A 20,683-nucleotide genomic window follows, 5' to 3' on the forward strand; every position below is an offset into this window, starting at 1 on the left:
TCTTCAGTGTATATACACAAGTGCTTCTTTCTAACACTCCCATTCATGTGTAGGTCCGGTGATACCAAGGGACTCACCCCCAAGGAGGTTCCAGTAGAGAACACAGTTTGAGCTACTGGGACACACAGCCTTAAGAACTGTCTTGGGCTTAACACATTTAGTACAAATGATCCATTCTAGGCTTAGAATTGATTCTAGAATGCTTCTACATGATAAAAATTAGAGAGAGAATGGCAAACTGAGTGACTGTGTTGACGTTGTTATGGTGAATGGCACAGGGCTCCTTAATCCAAAAAGGATCCCATTCCTGTATAGAGAATGCCCAACACATTTTCTTCATTCTTCTTCAGAAGTGCCTAGAGTGGATGCCTAAGTTATAAACAGGAGACCTAAAATCCAAGAAACCTTGGATCCCCTTCTCTGGGCCGTCATTCCTTCCATATAGAAGTGGCCATTCTTACCTGTTTGTCCTACTGTTTCCCTATAGATATCTGCCATAACATCAACCACATGTTAAACATTTCTCACATTTCCCTTTGCTTCTCTGGGAGAACTATACACCCCTTGTTCAAAAGTAAAGACTGTGTCAGGTTGGTGTTTCTGTTTTGGTTTGTTTGTTTGTTGCATTTCTAACCTCAAACATAGTGCCTGGAACACACCAGGGCTTCAATCTATGTCAACGTCCTGTAGGAAAAATGAACAAAAGATACTCAAAAGAGTCTCCACTAAGGAATCAGTTTCAATAAAGAAAAACAATGTCTTTGGGAATCTCAACTTTTCTTTGCTAGCAGAGAAGAGTCCTATAATTTTTACACTCCACTGATTCATTCTGAACATGGTGTCAGGAACAATCCAGGGGCAAAAAACAATTAGTAGGGGAACAAAACAATCAGTTGAACTGTCTGGGATTTGAGTGATGTATACATCAAGTATCTTAAATTTGCTAAGCTTCTTCTCATTTGGCCAGAATGGATAACTCTTGGCTGCACTGCACCAAGAATAATTGTCCCTCATATATCCCCAATCAGCTGCCTTCTAATGACTAGTCATAAGTGACAATGTAAAAGTTGCAGTGACTTTCACTGTTCTTGGCAAGTTTTGGACCAGCTCCCATTGATTCACCCTTGAAATGGGTGAGCTCAGAGACACCTTGTACAGCTGGCTACAGTCACTGTGTCCTGCCTCTGACAATCACAAGGCCCTTGAGTTAAGCAGAGACCCAAGAAGAAGAAGTGAGATGTCTGAGATGACCTTTATACTGCCTTCATGGATAACAGAAGATCCGCAACATTTTGGCAAACACCAAAACTGTCTCATGCATCTCAGAGACAAAATGACCTTTCTATCTTCCCCAACCAGCACCAGAATAGGTTACCCTACAAAGATATTTGGAAAGAGCCCAGGCACCTGAAAGACTGACCAGCCCCTTGTAGTCTATTTCTGTCCTGGATGGGTATTTCCTCATCATAGGTCCTGTTCTAGCGGTTGCTGACTTGAAAATTCCGTGAATTTTAATTTTAATTCCATATGCTCTAAGAAAGCTCTCTTTTCCTCCTTTGTCCTCGTGTCCTGTATTCTATTTCTGATCTGACTGTAAGAAGGTTTGTAGTTCTCTTGAAATATACCTTCGCTAGTAACACAGTTGGCCCCACAGTTGGCCTCACAAAAACCATGCCTTGAAAACTGGTCATTCAGCCCTTGTTCCAGGCCTGGCCCAGGATCCATCCACATCACCTATCTTCTGATACTTGGACAATTTCTGGCCACTGGCCATTGGTCTGTAGAGATGAGACCCTGCAGGTCTCTCCTCAAAACCTTCTTATTTTCTCTTCTCTGAATCTCCATGTCCTTCTTTTCTGTCTACTAACATGCTACTGTCTTATATCATCTTATTACAGCTTATTATATAGATGTCTGAACTCCTCAGCTAAATAAATGATAAACTTCTTAAGGGCAAGAACTATGTCTATACAGGTACAGCATTCTCAAAGCCCTAAAGCTATACCCTTAGCAAAAACTTGGTCTTGATGCAAATTATCCTTTCATAGAATTTAGAAGCTGACAGCCTGTGGACTTGATTCGGTGTGCTCAGCATATAAAAAAATAGACCAAGTTGCAATCTGCAAATAACTTGACAGGAATCTCCTTGTGTTGATGTTGTCCCTCTTCTTGCCTTTATCTCTGCCCTTTACTTAAACTGTAAATCAGGTGCAACTGTCAGATACTGACGTGGTGAATGAAAAGGGAATCCTCCCACCATTCTGACCTGGCCTACAGGGTCAGCCCTCATCTCTTTGGTCCCCTCTCATGCCCCTCTTCCCCATCCCCACAGTTCCCCAATTCCATTCTGGACATTTTTCAGAAAGGAACAAAGCATCCAGTTCATTCTGGACTTTGTTCAGGTCCTCAACTGTGTCAGGGTTGCTCACTATACGATGAACCTGTATAGTATGTTGGGTCTCCTTGCAAGGGCCTCCCAAGCTTCTCTATACCTTCTCTTTAATGATGCTGACGAGAATAATTATGACTTTAATAATCACTAACATTAAATGCTCAGGAACATATTAACTCATTTAATCATCATCAGTATCTTGTGAGGTAGGTGCCTCATCATTTCTATTTTACAAATGAGGAAGTCAAGTCTCAGAGATATTGACTACCATGATGAAATTACCATCACTGTATGAGGCCCAGATTTCTCACCCAGTCTGGTCCCAGAGTTTATGTTCTTAACCAATACATCACTCTGCCTCTTATAAAACTCACCATGTTTGTAATCAGTTATTTAATGGCTAAGTATTCCACTAGGCAGCAAGCTCCATAAAACAGAGATGAATCTGTCTTGTTCAACATTGTATTTCTAAAGCCGAACCCAGGAGTTAGCTTGTAGAAAGCACTAAAGAAGCACAAGTCAAATGAATGAATAAAACAGCCATTTGGCTAGCCCCGCTTGGAGTCCTAAAAGAGAACTATTTATCCTCTCTAAATAAAAAATATTTAATCAAAAAGTATCAGAATCACAGTAATATTTATTATAAAGCTTCCCTTTCTGCAACTCAGTCTTAGCCAAACAAACCCAAGCTTTCAAAACTAGAAAGGGTGCAATCTGGAAATCAGTAAACCCAAAAACTCTTTGAAGAAAGAAAGCGCAGGTAGATGCAAAGGCTTGGACTGTCCAGGGATCCAACTATAAGACACCAGCCCCACTCAGGCCCTCACTTGCCATCCTCCAGGCTGACTCACCCCTTTCGCAGGTTCTTCCCCAGTATCCGGTGCCGGTGCAGTCACAGATGAAGCGGTTCCAGCCGTCCTTGCACACAGCATTGTTCTTGCAGGGGTAGCTGTCACACTGCTTGGCGCTCATCCGTGAACAGGAGGACTTGACACCCGCAGCGTTCTGCATCTCTGCCAGCTGTCGAATGTTCTTGCTGCGCCCATCAATGAACAGGTCGCGAATGCAGCCCACGTAGCCATAGTTGAGCATGGCAGTCCACAGCTCGGTGGGGAGAATTAGGCCAGCACGGTTCTCTGGCAGCCCTCCCAGGTACATGTCTCCTTCCAGGTCCAGGATCTCGCTCTCCCCACTGGCGGTGAATGGCGTGCGTCTGCTGTTCACTGATATAGTACCTGGGGTGGGAAGACAGATCTCAGGTGAGTCTGCCAGTTGCTTAACCAAATGAAAGAAGCCTAACAGGTGAGTGCTGAGACCAGCCATCGGCTGGCCAGGAGAGAACAATGCAAGCAAGAAAACTGGATGTTACAAGACAATGGAAAAGACAATGTAGGCCGCTTGGTTCCAATCTCTGCCAGGTAAGTCAACCTGGTGCTTAGGAAGACCCAGGAAAGTCTCACTAACCTGACATCTAGTGTATCTTTTCTCTACTTAACCCTCTTGGCTGAGACCATACAGGTTGAGAGCAGCACAGTTCCTGCCTGTATTTAAATTCCAGCTCTAACATGTATGAGCTGTATAACCTTGAAGAAGTGACTTCACCTTCCTGTGCCTCAGTTTCCTCATTTGTAAAATGGGAAAATAACTGTCCCTACCTCATAGGTTGATGTGATTAAATGAGCAAATACATGCAAAGTACTTTTAAGAGTGACTGAGACAGAATGAGGCCTCTGTATGTTTGCCTGGGTTTTCTTCAAGGGCTCACCAACCCCCAAAAGATGGAATTTCCTCTTCTGTCTCTCCCTCCATGCACTGGTACTCTCTAGATTGGGCATTCACTACCAACCCTGCCAGTGAATATTTTGAGTATTCCCTGTGATACATTTTAACTGAAACATTATTCCTTATTTAATCATTTAATAAAGGTGTATGGAAGACCTATTCTGTCTCTGGTATAGTTCTAGGCACCGAGATGAACTTGATAGGCATGTCTCTCCTCTCATTGAGCAGATGTTCCAGAACAGAGGGACAGAAAATAAATGATATGGTTTGGCTGTGTTCCCACCCAAATCTCATTTTGAATTGTGGTTCCCATAATCCCTGCACGTTGTGGGACAGACCTGGTGGGAAGCGAATTGAATCATGGGGACAGTTGCCTCCATGCTGTTCTCATGATAATGAGTGAGTTCTCACAAGATCTGATGGCTTTATAAGTATCTGGCATTTCTCTGGCTGGCACTGCACTTCTCTCTCTCCTGCTGCCATGTGAAGAAGGACGTGTTTGCTTCTCCTTCCACCATGATTGTAAATGTACTGAGGCCTCCCCAGCCATGCTGAACAGTGATTCAATTAAACATCTTTCCTTTATAAATTATCCAGTCTTGGGTATGTCTTTATTAGCAGCATGAGAATGGACTAATACAATAAGCAACCTAATAAATGAAATAAATTAGCTAAGGGCAGGTGCTAGGAAAAGAATAAAATGGGTGGTGTGCTAGCTACTCACGCATTCTACTTTAAAATGTAGAGTCACTGAAGGTCTCTCTAGGCAGGTAAAAGTTAAGCTGAAACCAGAATGTTGAGAAGGATGCAGCCATGCAAAGTCCAGGAGAGAGAGCATGCCAGGCAGAGGGGATGGAACCTACAAAGGCCCTGAGGTAGGAAGTAGTGTGGCTAGAACAGAGAAGGCAAGAGGAGGTGAGCAGGAGATCAAGTCAGAGATAAGCAGACCCAGGAAGGGGATGGAGTTTGGACAGCATTGAATGAGATTGTAGAAGATGAAACTCCACAAGCTAACCTGGGACCTTGAGAACTGGGATTCTAGTCCTAAATGTCTTTATGACCCTAGGCCAGTCCCTGAACCACTTTATGGCTCAATTTCCCAAACTAGAAAATTAAGGAAATGGACTAGGTGATATCTAAACATCCTGTCAGAAATTTAAAAATAGGTATTTATTATTCTTGATGTGCTTTACTGGTACCAAGATAAATGGGTCGTGCCATCCATCAGTCAGCCTTCACCTCTGTCTCATTCTCAGTTTCTTCAGCTATGAAGGGTATATAACCTGAAGGGCTGTGAAAATCAAACGACATCAAGAATAAAACATATACACTTTAAAGTGCAAAGTCGGCTGGACGCAGTGGCTCACACCTGTAATCCCAGCACTTTGGGAGGCCGAGGAGGGCAGATCACTTGAGGTCAGGAGTTCAAGACCAACCTGGCCAACATGGTGAAACCCCGTGTCTACTAAAAATACAAAAATTAACCAGGTGTGGTGGCAGGCACCTGTAATCCCAGCTACTCGAGAGGCTGAGGCAGGAGAATTCCTTGGACCTGGGAGGCGGGGATTGCAGAGAGCTGAGATCGTGCCACTGCACTCCAATCTGGGTGGCAGAGCGAGACTAGCACTCAAAAAATTTAATTAATTAATTAAAGTTAAAAAATAAATAAAGTACAAAGTCAACACAAGAATAGAAACATAGAAAGGATATTAAGGGGAATTTAACAATCTGCTTCCCTACTCCCTCCTAGAAGTTTTCTCCTAGAGAAATATGCTTCGCTTTTTGTTTTTTAATCTTTCAAACACATATAACAACAATAATGTCCTGGCCACCATTTTAACTATTTTAGGTGCATTTTTGGACTTGATCCTCAAAACAATCTTGGGAGGTAGGAGTTATTATTTTCTCTATCTTACAAAGGGGGAAGTTGAGGTCTGTATCTCTTACTATTTTCTCTGTTGCATAGTTTTCTATCTTTACCCCTCACATGTCCACAGGGCTAATCTGATCACCAACTAAAACGGGGGGACATCTATTGCCAAGTAAAGACAATACTAGAATCAATTTAAATTTTAGAGCCTTAAAGACAACCTGAGGAAAATCTGTCCTCTGAATGTGTGACCACAACAGTTTTGAGTGCACTTAACAAGTTCTAAGACTCACTTGCCCAGGTGAGGAGTGATTATAAAAGTTTTTCTAGATCACTGTTAGTCATATTATTCTTCAAGATTAGCAGGGAAGGAGGCACCACATTTAGATACACTTGTTTTTATAACTACCCCTTAGTATAGATTTATAATCTAAAACAAGTTACCAGAAAACATTCTCATGAAAAAAATGAAAGTTTAACAGATTGTATTAAAATTTTAGATTATACTGCTTTCGTGGGACAGTTGTTTGTTTACTCAGTACATTTTTATAGGCTTTGATCAAATTCATCAGTAGTTCAAAAAACTGGCCAGGCCGGGCACGGTGGCTCACACCTGTAATCCCAGCACTTTGGGAGGCCAAGGTGGGTGGATCACCTGAGGTCAGGAGTTCAAGATCAGCCTGGCCAACATGGTGAAACCCTGTCTCTACTAAATATATAAAAATTAGCCAGGCATGGTGGAAGGTGCCTGTAATCCCAGCTACTTGGGAGGTAAGGCAGGAGAATCACTTGAACCTGGAAGGTAGTGTTTGCAGTGAGCCGAGACTGCTCCATTGTACTCCAGCCTGGGCAGCAAGTGAGAAACTCTGTCTCAAAAAAAAAAAAAAAAAAAAAAAAAAAAAGAATTAGCCAGTGCTTTAGCTCCCAGGTATGAAATTTAAGACTTCTGAAATTCAAACATATTTGTTGAAGTTGGGTCCACCGGTGGTTCAAACAACAAAAATTGTTCCACTACTTGAAAAAAATATATTGTACTAGGAGCAGACAGAAATGAACATGTGGCAATTTTATGTGTTTTAGCCTACCTCTGACATGGGTAGGTAACTTTTATGCTGTGCCAAGGTCTAGGTTAGTCAGACACAAAACCCGTCCACCATGACCTAACCTCAGAGATCCCAAACACATGCTCTTAAAAACCAACAGCAATGTTTTGTTTATAATTCTGGAACAGCTTTCTGACTCTGCCCTTGCTGTCATTTTACTGAAAAACAGAGAAAGAGAAAGAAAAGAAGACGAAGAAGGATGGGGAGTGTGGCGGGATTTAGCCTCCAAAGAAATTAATTTTGGGGGTGTTTTTCTGTGTAAAAAGAACACTATTCATTCTTGCTTAACGAGCACATTTAATTTGAAGGCTCTTGGTTCTGATCAGATTTCAGACAACTAATAAAGATTTCTACGGGGCAATAAAATAGACAGGGCTGCAATCTGCCACCCGTCTGCCCTCTGCAAAGAATCCATCCAGCTCTTCCTAAGGGCAATGTTGCTATCTCTGCCATCAGCCTAGCTTTGGAATTATGCAGAAAAGTCAACCCACCAAAGCTCAGTCACTCCCAGTTTCAGCCTTTTGGGGAACTTATTGCTCTCTCTTACTGGCCAAATGTACCTAGAAAGAAAATACCCAAATAAAGACTTTTTAATGTTCATCAGGAGAGTGAATCTCTATAAATATGGCACATGAAGCCAAGACCCTTCTTGAACACATCCTACCTAAATGGAGAACCAGGAAATGAGTCTGAAATGCTAATGCTCTAATTACTGCTCTTGGGAAAATGCCCTTTCCGATAGCACAGAATGTGACCTTCATTGCCACATGGTCCAGAGAAAGCTAGGCAGACTATCCAGGCATTCAAAAATCCCTGACTATTTTGCCCCACCCCTACCCCCACTTTGTTACTATTCCATAGTAGCTATGTACTGCCTGGGGCTAGCTTGTTTGATCTGCAGCTGCAGAAATGAAGCTATTTAAACAAAATGTAAAAGGTTATGAAGAGGAAGAGAGAGTTAGTGAGGTCTGAACAAAGAGTGAAATATAGGCTTTTACACCAAAGGAAGGCTTTAAATTGAATGTATCTTCAGGAAAAATCAATTTGCCTTTTCCTTTCTTGTCATAATTTCTCCGTGCAACATGACTCTTGCCAATTATTGAAGGGTGTGTTGTTGCATAAACTCTTGCACAGTGAAGTTTATCCTACAGAATAATCACATAATGATGTCACAATCGGTTTCCATGGTGATGAGGAAAACGAGAAGCAAAGAATGGGGGAATGGGGGCAGATCACGCCAGTGACATGAGAGTTGCTCTGGTAACACTGGAAATGCTACTTGTAAAACCATCCTTAGCTCCAGGATTATAGAGCTATCACTGAGACAATTGTGCAGTGAGTGACAAGAGAGAGAAGTGGAGAATGTGAGCCATCTATGAGACAGGTATCTTTTCAGAAACATAATTTTACAACAGCCATTAAAGAGAGTAGCAAAAGAATCAACAAGCATGCAAGAGCAAAAATTAAGAAATATAAAGCCAAAAAACAAACTGAGAAGCTACAGCTTTTGTCTAGTTTCAGTCACACATCCTGCCTCTTCCCACCTGATCTGCCATCTCGCTGAATGTCCACATGGTACCATTCCCCATCATTGGCTTTCTTCTGAGTGGCTTTCACTTTGATGGTGCCAGAGCCCATGTCAAGCAGCAAGTACAGGTTGCCATCGAGGAGTTCCACGGCAAAGAAGTCTACTTTTGTGTTCTTTTGGCTCCGAGCATCCTTCCTCTCTTGGGGCTTTCCATGAGTGAAGAGGATCAGGCCATTGGGCTCAGTGGTACGGAAGTCAAAGGAGATGGAGCCCATACGCTTAGTGTTCCACTTGGGCAAGCTGATGTAAGCCTCTGGGGTCTCGAAGTTGATGGGGTCTAGTGTGGCCACATTCTCACACTTAAATACAACTTCGCCATAGATTTTCATCTTGGTGTCCCCAATTCGGGCCAGGCGAGACAGCTCCAGACGGATGTCATTATTCTTATAAACAACCTGTCAAAAGCCAAACAAAAGTGCCATGTGAATCAATTTTGCAAACAGTATCTATCCATCACTCACTGGGCACCTGGAAAAATGACCCAAGAAGAAGCTTCAGGACGTAGTTCAAAACAACATGAGAAACAATGAGACACAGGAATCAAAAAAGTATCTGAAGAAACATCTGATGTGCACACAAGCTCTAAAAAAGCCTCTATATTTCTACAGAATTTCTCTTGTCTCCTGGCCAATTTCTTGTGTTGTCAGAAAGTTATACAACATAAGCTTGCAAATAAAAATCAAGAGAGATTGAGTTGCATGGATTCACATACCTCATACAAAGTGATTTACTGAAGCATCCTTAGTAAAACACCAGAAACAACCTAAATGACCATCAACAGCAGACGGCACAGCTTTATAATGGAATATTAGGCAGGCCTTGCAAACAAGGTATTGCTTTTGGTTTTGATGTGGAAGCTCTCCAAGTCACATTGTTAAGTGAAATTGTCAAGGAACAGGATGGAGGGTGCATTATGCTATCATTGTGTAAAAGTGTGGGGGTGTGGGAGCATTATATGTATATATGCTCCAGTAAGCATAAAGTCTCTTTGTAACTATAAAATTGTCATTGGGGAGTATATTTGTGGGATTAATATTCTGGAATGGGAGGATGACTTACTTTTCACTGTGCCCTCTTATAGTGTTAGACTTTTTTTCAACCATGTGGATGTGTTACTTTAAAGAAAAGATTAAGTGTTAAAAGCTGGTGGGGACAGAGGTCTGTTTTTGTTTTTATTTTTTCCACATTGCATGTGCCCTCTGTATAGTGGTAGAATGAGACACCCTGAAGCCCTATTTCAGTCAGTCAGTCAGTCAGGGACATTGATTTAGTTGAGAGTCTGATTTTACAAAGAATACTGAACCAGATACTAATTCACCTTGTAAGGAGGTCCAGCAGAGCTTTCTGCCTCCGTGCCCTACCCAAGGTTAGTGTACACTGCTGCAAAGCCATGGCCACTGTCCTGCAGAGTGGGTAGGTAGGTGGAGAAAGTGAGGATGGCAGTTTAAAAAAATCTGTTATGACTGTCTAACAGCCTCTACGGAAAACAGTGTGGAAATTTCTTAAAGAACTAAAAGTAGAACTACCATTTGATCCAGCAATCCCACTACTGGGTACCTACCCAGAGAAAAAGAAGTCATTATATGAAAAAGATACTTGCACACGCATGTTTATAGCAGCACAATTTGCAATTGCAAAATCATGGAACCAACCCAAATGCTCAGCAATCAACAAGTGGATAAAGAAACTGTGATATATATATACACATACATATATATATACACACACACACATATATATGTATATATATGCGTGTGTATATATGTGTGTGTATATATATACACACACACACAGACACACATATATATGACTACTACTCAGCCATAAAAAGGAATGAATTAATTGCGTTTGCAGTGACCTGGATAACACTGGAAACTATTATTCTAAGCAAAGTAACTCAGGAATGGAAAACCAAACATCGTGTGATCTCACTGATATGTGAGAGCTAAGCTATGAAGACGCAAAGGCATAAGAATGATACATGGACTTTGGGGACTTGAGGGAAAAGGTGCGATGAGGGTGAGGAATAAAAGACTACAAATAGGGTGCAGTATATACTGCTTGGGTGATGAGTGCACCAAAATCTCACAAATAACCACTTAAGAACTTGCTCATGTAACCAAACACCACCTGAACCCCAATAACCTATGAAAAAAAAGTCTGTTATGATTTTCTAAACCAGGTACAATCCATCTAAAAGCAGAAATTAATCCTTCTCCCTGAAATTAGAATTTCACAAAAGTTTTACTCTTATTTGAACTGAAATTTGATATAGTACCCTAGAATGGTTTTTGGTGCTCTGATCTCTGAGCAATGTCATATCCATAAAAACTTAATAAGCAGAAAACAATGGAAGGGAAATAGACAAGGATCTGAATATTGAGCATATCAACTACTTTGCTATTTTCTTTATATTAGCTTATTCAAATTCTAAGTCAGGACCCAGATTTAGGTTTGAATTCCACATTTACTACTTACAAGCTATGTGACTTTGGCAAAGTAAATTTTCTGCGTCTGTTTCCTCTCCTGAAATTGGGAATATAGGAATAAACAAACTATTTTGTAATAATAAAATGATTTAAAACATGTAAAGCACTTAGGAATGGGATATCATCAGGGCACAAAAGTCACAGCTATTTGGAGCGTTACTGTTAATCTCATTTTGTTCTTTCCACGGCCCTGAAAAGGTTATATTATCATCTCCAAAACAACAATGGCTAATTTCTAAAATAAGCCTCATCTGTCCATATCTGTGAGAGAAAGTTAATTGGATGGGTCATTCCAGCACATATCATATAATCCCTCATATCCAAGTTTAGAATTAGTTCCCATCTCCCATCAGCAGGAGAGAATCAAGCAAAGCAGTTTGCATTCTAATGGGTATTGTAAGAGTGATATATAACCATGACGAAGCATTGAAAATGACTCGCTATTATGTAACCTTGACCATGGACCTAACCATAGTCAATAACATTGAAAATAATGATACTAACCCTTATTCAGCACCTACTACCAGGCACCGTAGTAAGGATTTAACACCTCTCCATCCCATTAGATACAGACAACACCCATTTGAGATACCTGTAATCATTCCCTTATTTTACAGATGCAGAAAACGAACACAGAGAGTAGTTAGGGAACCAGCCCACAGGCACACAGCTGATAAGTGGCAGAGCAGGACTCGAACCTAGGCATTTGAGCCCCAGGGTCCACATGCTCTGAACCAGGCCCCACTAGCAGCACCTGTGAAGCTTATCTTTAACATTACATGGAAAGTCATGCATGCTCAATTTCACAATTCAAAAGTGGAATGTTTCATTTTAGCTAAACTGGGCTGACCATGTGCAAAGGGAAATATTGCAGGATCCTCAGGCAATCACTCAAGTGAGTAAACCAGAAAAGAAATCATAAAAGTTTAATGAGCGTCAGCTTCTCCTTTCTAACCCTCGCTATTATACCTCAGCGTGTGAGATCTCTTTGTCATAAACAAACTTCGGCTTTTTCTGCATTTGGTAAATGCCTATGACTAGAGTTCCTAGTAAAGGTTAATTATTAATGTATAACAATAGGTCATCCCAAAGGGACAGAAGGAGGCTTGGCTCCATGGAACAATACACAGAAAGAGAGATCAGGCATTCCTACAGGAGGCTGGGGACAGAATAAAAAGGAGGAAAAACAAAAAAAGGCTTTTAACAACATACAAGAGCAGTGAAGAGGAACTCTTCTGCGAGAAGGGTACCTGACTGAGACTGGGAGGGAAGGTGAATAGCTGGAATGAAGATTTCTGAAGAGATAGGTAAGAGAATCAAGGGCCAGAAACTGGCCAGACAGAGATAACCAGACTTCTCTCAAAGGCTCTTTGAAGGTGAGTGCTGTATCTACTCCATGGCCCTGAAATTACCTATTTATACGGAATTTTCACTGTTGTGAATAAAAAGCCAACATCACTCTCACTGACAGCTGAATAACCCTTCTGAGTCCCATTTTATTTATTCCAAAGGTAAGAGCCTGGATATCTGTTCTACAAACTGTCCCTCTTTCCCACCCCACAGGGCTGTTGTCAAGATCAAACGGGATGTTAGACATAGTAGGACACGACAATTCTAAACTGGCACACAAAACTAGGAAGAAATAATCCTATATCTTCATCGCCTGTGGTGTTGAGTTTCTGTTGGAAATGGACAGGGTCCTGAACTGAGGTTCTGTGAAGGTTTTTCTACCAAGAGGAAAAGGACAGGAGGGTAAGGGACTTGTAGCCCAGTGATGCTCAACTGGGACTCTCCATTGTTAATATCTTCACCTTCCCCACCTGCTCTGTGCAGAACCACAGCCACAGCCATGCAGAAGTGTACTGGCACCTTGGGTCAGCATGGAGGCAGGAAACCCTGCTGGACCCCCTTACAAGGCAAATTAGTGTCTGGTACAATGTTGTCTGTAAAATCAGACTGTCAACTAAATGAATGTCCCCAAATGGCTGGCTGAACTAGGAAGAGATGTGGCATCAAGTGACAGAAAGCAGCCTTGGCTGACAAGTTGCCTCGGCGAGGAGAAATTAAAGACAAAGTAGAAATGACTCCCTATGGGGGAAGATGTCACACAGGCTGGGAGGTACAGAAACAGAGTCACAAACAGTGACAAGCTGGTCTTACTATCCCACCCATGGGCTTGTAAAGACTACTGTTTGGACACATAACTCATGCTTAGGAGACCAGACAGTAAAACAGCTGAGGAAAGAATCTCAGAGTTAAGACAAAGCCTCTCAGGAAAAAAAATATACTTGTATTCCTCCATGATCTTTAATACAGAGACATACAGGAACAATACCAGGAGTAAGACAAGCTGAGAGCCGGAACAATGTAACAAAAATTGAGAGTCTACCATGTGCCAGGTACTTTGCAAACACTGTTTTATATCATATACAATAAGCAAATGAAATAGGTAGCATTAGCCCCATTTTACAGACATGGGACTCAGCAGGGATACATACTTGCCCAAGATCATGTAGGCTATTAAATGCATAAACAGGACTTGAGCCCTTATCTCTCTGACTGCACTGGGGTAAGGATATGCTCCAGAGAGGGCAATTTCTAGGCCCTCCTGTAGCCCATGCCTACACACAAAGCAGAAACCCCTTAATCATGCACAAAAACCACACCCAAGTCCATCTTGCTGTGCAAAGCCCTTCACCTCCTGTACAATCCATTTCTAATGGATGTCTATACCTCCCCACTTAGGGATCACCTCAAAGGCTCCCGTATGAACCCAGGTGTTATTGCTTCTGTATTTTTGTTTATTGGGTTTCCTAGGCTGCAGTACCTTTCTCTTCTCTCCAGCCTCTCTAAATGATGCCTCTTCACCAAGATTTTCAAATCCATTTGAGAATTTCCCGGGCTACTCTGGTACTTGGTGATCCCACAATCTGATAAATCAGAATCCTTTTATTACCTACCAATGAGGAAGCTGTCTGCCCTATTGCCCAACCCACTTGATTGGAAAAAGAGAGAGTATTCTAACCCTACATGATGCACTTATTACTTCAAATTCTTCCAAGGTATTTGAGTTAGAAGGCAGGTGTATGAGAATAAACTAAGAATTAGAGATAATCCCCACTCAGAGAAATATTTTCTTCTCTCCCTCTGCCATCTTATCCTAAGCCACTCTGTTCTCACCTTTCTGAGAATGTGTTTCCACATGTTCTATTGTAAATGCCCCATCCCTATGCACTCCAGCAAGGGAACTAGAAAGAATGAGGGGATGTAGGCATGTGCCCTGGAGTACCCAGATGGCTTCTTGGCAGTATTTCTCCCGCCAAGGAATAGGAGGTTTACCACCTGGTCTTTCTTTTCTCTTGTTTTTAAAGTATCTGCATAGAAGACAACTTCAATAAAAAACACCAGGTCAGCGGATAAGACCATGCCATTCACAGGTTTGTGACTTGAGGCCTGAGCACCGATGATCCACTCCACATCAGTGGAGAAGGTTTGAAAGTAAGGACGCTGGGGACATTTTCTGAAGTTGGAGAAATGGAATGGTGGAGAAGCCAGTATTGGGGTACTTGTGAGTGGAGCAGAGTTGGCAACAAATCTCAATAAAGCTTTTCCACTGTACACCTAACTGCAAAGTAGTTTACTCACAACAAGCAAAAAATACATACTTATCTCCCTCCCAAATTGAATCCTTTGACAATAGAAAATAATGAAATGAACTTTTTCTCTTCAGCTTCCAGGATGATACAGCTTCTATATAAAACTTTTGGGCTAATCTTATTATTGTGTAACGTTCCTACTCAGGGTAAAATAATGACTAAGAAGTGTTGTGAAAGAATCTTGCTTCTGGGGTCTCTATGGAATCACACATCCCACTGTCTCTGCCCCACTTCCCTTCTTTCCCTCAGGCAGCCGATGACTTGGGCCTGCTGTGATTTCTCCCTCCTCTAAACTGTCCACTCCATTCCCTGTCACTTAAAACTCTCAACTTTGTTATCTTTGTATAGCACAAGTCTGGTCTTTTCAATAGATTTCAAACACCTTATGAATAAGAAATATTAATTACACCTTTTAAAATCTGAAATGGCTCCTAACTATATAGGTGCTTACCAAATGTTCATATCTTTATTAAATTAGATGCTAGATTGAAGTAGCAGTATAGCGCCATGGTTAAGATCATGACCTTTGGAGGCACCCTAACTAGAGTTTGGACACCTTACCGTGTTATGTTGGGCATGATATTTAACTTGTCTCACCCTATGTTCTTCTACTGTAGAATGTAGATAATATCTTACTTCATAGGATTGTAAGAAACAAAGGAGATGATGGTCCCACATATAAAAGAACTTTACATAGTTTCTGACTCTTGATAAGCACTCAGTAAGTGGTAGTGATCACCATTAATTTTGTTATTTACTGAGAAAAGCCAGAATAAACCAACAGACAGTATAGCATGGAGTTATTAAGAAGGAAAGATTCAGGCTGGGCAAAGGGGCTTTTGCCTGTAATCCCAGCACTTTGGGAGGCCGAGTCAGGTGGATCACTTGAGGCCAGGAGTTCAAGATCAGCCTGGCCAACATGATGAAACCCCATCTCTACTAAAAATACAGAAATTAGCAGGTGTGGTGGGGTATGCCTGTAATCCAAGCTACTTGGGAGCCTGCAGTGGGAGAATCGCTTGAACTCTGGAGATGGAGGTTGCAGTGAGCTGAGATCGTACCACTACACTCCAGCCTGGGTGACAGAGTGAGACAAAAAAAAAGAAGAAAAAGAAAGATTGTCACTGAGGATAATTTCTAAGCCAATTGTCAAGCCTAAGAGGCAGGGCTACAACAAAAGAAAAACTCTGGATTTAATAAACTATAAAATCATAGCTTTATACATTTATTTATAGGTCATATATTATTTATTTATGAACTTCATATATGTATTTATAAATTATATATATTTATTTATAAATTGTATATACTTAATTGCCTAATGTGACATTTATGAGATGTACACACAGCAAACACTTGCTCAGATTTAGATTCATATTCATGAACATCAATTTTTATCACAGGATGCCATTGATCAAACTCCGACAGTGAAGTCCAAGCACAAATGTGGCAGCAGATGGTCCTCTTAGATCCCAAAGTCAGAAGAACCTAATATCTGGCATGAACAGAGCCACATCTGCATCTCTGGTCTTGCTAACAGGGGTCGGCAAACTAACTCCACCTGCTGAGATACAGCTGACACCCAACCTGGGGCTCAAAGTCCCAAATGCTGCATCGGATGGATGCCACCATTTTCATGCTTTATATTTTGTTAACAGTGGTCAGGATCTGCCAAAGATAAAAGACTAAGCACCAGAAGTAGAAAACTGGAACTGAGGTTCAGACTTGCAAGGCAGGAGCCAGAAAATGTCCAAGTTCTAGAGCTCAAAATAAAGGTTAAAAAAACTCCAGATAAAGTTGAAACCAATAGTACAATGTTGACAGTTAATTAAATTTTTAAAATTCTGTGTAATCCAACACTCTATGGGTCAAATGAAGCATATCTGAAAGCTAGATTTCACCAGATGGGGCCATCCTCTCTGATCTATGGCCCTATTTGTAAGAGAGAGGCCAGGAAAAGATAAAAGGGACATATGGCAAGCTGGAGTAGAAGAAAAGATCCAGGAAACTGATGTTGAAGTAGCAAAATCCTTAGTCCATACCTCCTTCTGAAAAAAGCCATTCAGTCATCTAGGCATGCAGGCAGTCCAGCCAGAAAAAGAGAGACAGCTGTAAGCCAGTCAGTTACTCTGCCCTCATGAATCACAGAGCCATGAGTACCAGCCCAAGAGCCCCACTGATAATGCGAGTCATTACTACTGGTGCTCAAGTTAAGCGTAGGCTTTAACGAGTATTTACTTGATGGATTCTTTGTGAAAGGAAAATGATCATATAGGTTTATGCCCAGTTACAGATGGGAACAGTAAGAAGTTAAGCAAGATTTCCGACCCTTTGCCTTATTGAATGCTCCATACCTGTTCAGAGTAGAGGTCTCAATTTTATTCTTCTCAGGAAGAACTTTCTTAGGACTTTTATTCCACTTAAACAGTTGATCAGGAACAGGCTGCAATGTATTTGTGTATCTCAGAGAAAAAGTTTCCAGGCTGGGCGCAGCGGCTCACGCCTGTAATCCCAACACTTTGGGAGGCCAAGGCAGGTAGATCATGAGGTCAGGAGTTCACGACCAGCCTGGCCAAGATGGTGAAACCTGGTCTCTACTAAAAATACAAAAATTAGCCAGGCGTGATGGTAATCACCTGTAATCCCAGCTACTCGAGAGGCTGAGGCAGGAGAATCGCTTGAACCCGGGTGGCAGAGATCATGCCACTGCATTCCAGCCTGGGCAACAGAGTGAGACTCCACCTCAAAAAAAAAAAAATAATAATAAATAAAAAGAAAGAGAAAAAGTTTCCAGTCAATCAAGTTTCTGGAGCATTAAGGATACTATAAAGGCTCAGTCTATCACAGTCTATCACAGGCTTGCTGTTTCAGGCTTTATCATCTTCACAGAGTCTACTAAGCTTCTACTAAGTTAATAAATAATAACTTGACATAGACAGACCCAGGCAGAGACATAAGATATGAACTGGCAAGTATAGGCCATAGTTCTCCAAGCCAGAACTAGTCAATGGGTAGTTTCTAAGTTTCTAGTTGCCAGTTAATCTTTTCACACACAACTGGATAGCAGCTCTCCCATTTCTTAGAGCCATGTCGGCAAATAAGTGCCTCTATCTTCCTTTCCCAGCAGATGGCATTCATCATCAATCGATGTATTTATATTCTACTCCCACTCAACCCAGATGAAGCCTCAGAATCCTCTCAAGGTAGTGCTCCCAGAAGTTAACTACCAGTCACTGAGAGCCAGAAATTGAGATGAACCTATTCTCCACCTTTCTTATCCTCTAATGCAAAAGCCAAGTTAATATGAATTGATTAGCTATACTAGAATATTAGAAACAAAAGCCCATGTAAATGTACTAAATAACCACTGTATCTTTAGCGGTAGACCATGGAGGACAGACCTTGAGACATAATTGCTGCCACCAACATGCACAGAGAAAGTTGAAGGATACTTAAGGGGGGAACATTTTTTCATATCAAAATTGGAGTGAGATATACTTGTCATGTCATTAATGTACAAGAACCTATGACCATAAACTTGATTGAAATTGTAGTTCTGTACCCTCTGGTTGCCAGGGATGGCACTGTTTCGATTCTCTAAACTAAGCATCATAAACACATGGGTTGTGTGTTTCTGATATGGTAACCAATGCATTCCCTGTATTTAGCAAAGTGTATGGCACATAGTAGAAGCTCAATATATACACACTCTCATTTCCTGCATTTTCTTAGGTACTAAACAGACCTACCCAGAGAATGCCTACATTTCCTTCTGTCTTAGAATATTTGATGAGGGCACCAACTCCACTAGAGTAAAAGTTACATGTCACAAAGCAGAGGAACTAAGATCAGATGAATAGGTGGTACCTGATTATGAAAAGCTCTAAAAATATATACATTATGCAATTAGGGGGAAAAGGTAACAGACTAGAAAGGAAGCCTTAAGCTGTTTCATTAAAAAGATGACAAAATTTAAAACATACCTTGCTGAACCACTAGGAAACTACTGTTATTTTTATTCCAAGGACTAGAAATGACTCTAATTGTCTCACTGTTAACATGTCTGGGAATAACATGTCATTCTCTGCTTCAAATTGTTCAGTGGTTCTTTATCAACTTCAGAATTAAATGCAAACTTTGAAGCATTATATAAAAACCTCTTCCTGATCTAGTCCTCACTTCACTGTTACCAGCCTTGACAAAAGTTCAGCAGGTCCTCCAATTTATCATTCCAGGGATAAGCCTTGCCTGGATTCTCTACCTGGATAACTACTATTCGTCACTTGAGGCACAGTTTAGGCATCACCTCTTTTGAGAAGCCCTTCTCCAATATTTCTACCCACTCCACTCCCACCCAAAGCTGATTTCTTCCTCTCTGCCCCCATGGCTTCATGTTCTAACTGCTATCATTGTATTTATCATATTGTGCTGGAATTGTCTGTTTCCTCCAGTAGACCAGGAGCCTCTCAAGGGGAGAAAACTATGCCTTTTCTCTCGTATCTCTCAATACCTGACACAAAGTATGTGCTTACAGGAGGCGGTGGAAAAATGGGAAGAATAATAGCAAGGAAAATCACAAGGGCTACTTCCTGATGCCTTTAAGTCGGTGAAGACTATAACGCAGAAAGAAGCCTCTATATCTATTCTGCCTGAAAATAAGTAATAAGATGAAAAGGCAGAAAGCTAAAGTATTACAAATGGATAAAAGGCATTTGATGGAACTACTGAATATTTAGTAGAGTTTTCCCCAGCATGCATGTGTAGAAAATGCGCTTTTATTTTTAAGGCAATCTATATGGAAAGTTCTGCACCCCAGAGTGGCAGCTATCATTAGAGTATATGTCTCAGCAGAATACTAACAGAAGAAGTAAAAGCTCAATCACAAACTCCAGTATGGTCCTCTAAGAGACTGGCTGACAAAGTTCGGTGCCAACACTACCTCCCACTCTGAGGCATGCTAAGGGGCTACTGGACACCTCTAATATGACAATGTAGCTTTGACTTGTCATAGAAAACACATAGATGTTTTGAGACAGTACCTCAGAGTCTTCATCCTCTGTACCTAGAGTCAAAGAGCAAGAATGAATCTCCAACAATGAGGCCTTTGGCCACAACTAGCAGCTTCTGGCTGTTAGCAGCTACTCTGAAAGAAAATAGTTGACAATAGGCATGCCAAATAGCTTTTGTAGAAAAAGCTAATATGAGAGTCTCAAAGACAAAAGAGTCATAGAAATTACTGTAAAAAGATTCAATGAAACACAACCTTTAAGAAGTCTAGCATAGTTGGTTGGAAACAATAGTAGCACATGAGGCAAGCAGGTATTGAAAGCAATCCAGATGACAGAAGCAGTTAGTTCAGAACCATGTGTAAGACGGGTTCCATAAAGAGGCGCAGGCCAATAGGTAAGTTCCAGGAGAACTCTTTTAAGTGCCCATAGGGGCAATCTCTTATAATGTCAAGCCCACTAATTTATACAAAATACACGTGGACCAGTGCTATATGGCTTCCTGATGGCTGAGCAACCTCCAAAGGAGATCTGCCCATCAGGAGCAATTACAAAGTATTTCTTGCCTGGCCTGTGAAGCAGTTCTGCTTCTAGCCTAATGAAGGCTTTAATCAGATGGCTTTTCAAAGTGGTCCAAAGAGTCCCTCTGCAATCAGCAAAAGAGGTAGAGAAAGTGATAGGAAGAATATACCAGGCTGGCAGGTAGCTGATAACAGAATGATTTCCAACCTGGTACAGAAGGCAGCAAATAAGAGTTGGGTTCAAACTGACAATAACATAGATAGAAATGCTAGGAC

At 41.3% G+C, this 20,683-nt stretch overlaps 2 protein-coding genes across 2 annotated transcripts in view; one reads left to right on the forward strand and one right to left on the reverse strand.

Annotated features, from left to right (window-relative positions):
• LOC126959123 (neurexin-3) overlaps positions 1 to 20,683 on the reverse strand; it is a 792,314-nt gene that overhangs the window by 272,527 nt on the left and 499,104 nt on the right. Inside the window, exons 8-9 of the mRNA XM_050798071.1 lie at positions 8,692 to 9,130; positions 3,244 to 3,627 (exon numbers count right to left, since the gene is read on the reverse strand). Of these exons, the coding sequence (XP_050654028.1) occupies positions 3,244 to 3,627; positions 8,692 to 9,130 (823 nt within the window). The remainder of the gene's footprint in view (positions 1 to 3,243; positions 3,628 to 8,691; positions 9,131 to 20,683) is intronic.
• Positions 1 to 20,683, forward strand: part of SNW1 (SNW domain containing 1) — a 1,184,582-nt gene that overhangs the window by 141,423 nt on the left and 1,022,476 nt on the right. The gene's annotated exons all lie outside the window — the stretch shown is intronic.

This window comes from Macaca thibetana, chromosome 7 (genome assembly GCF_024542745.1).
Source record: "Macaca thibetana thibetana isolate TM-01 chromosome 7, ASM2454274v1, whole genome shotgun sequence".
NCBI lineage: Eukaryota > Metazoa > Chordata > Mammalia > Primates > Cercopithecidae > Macaca > Macaca thibetana.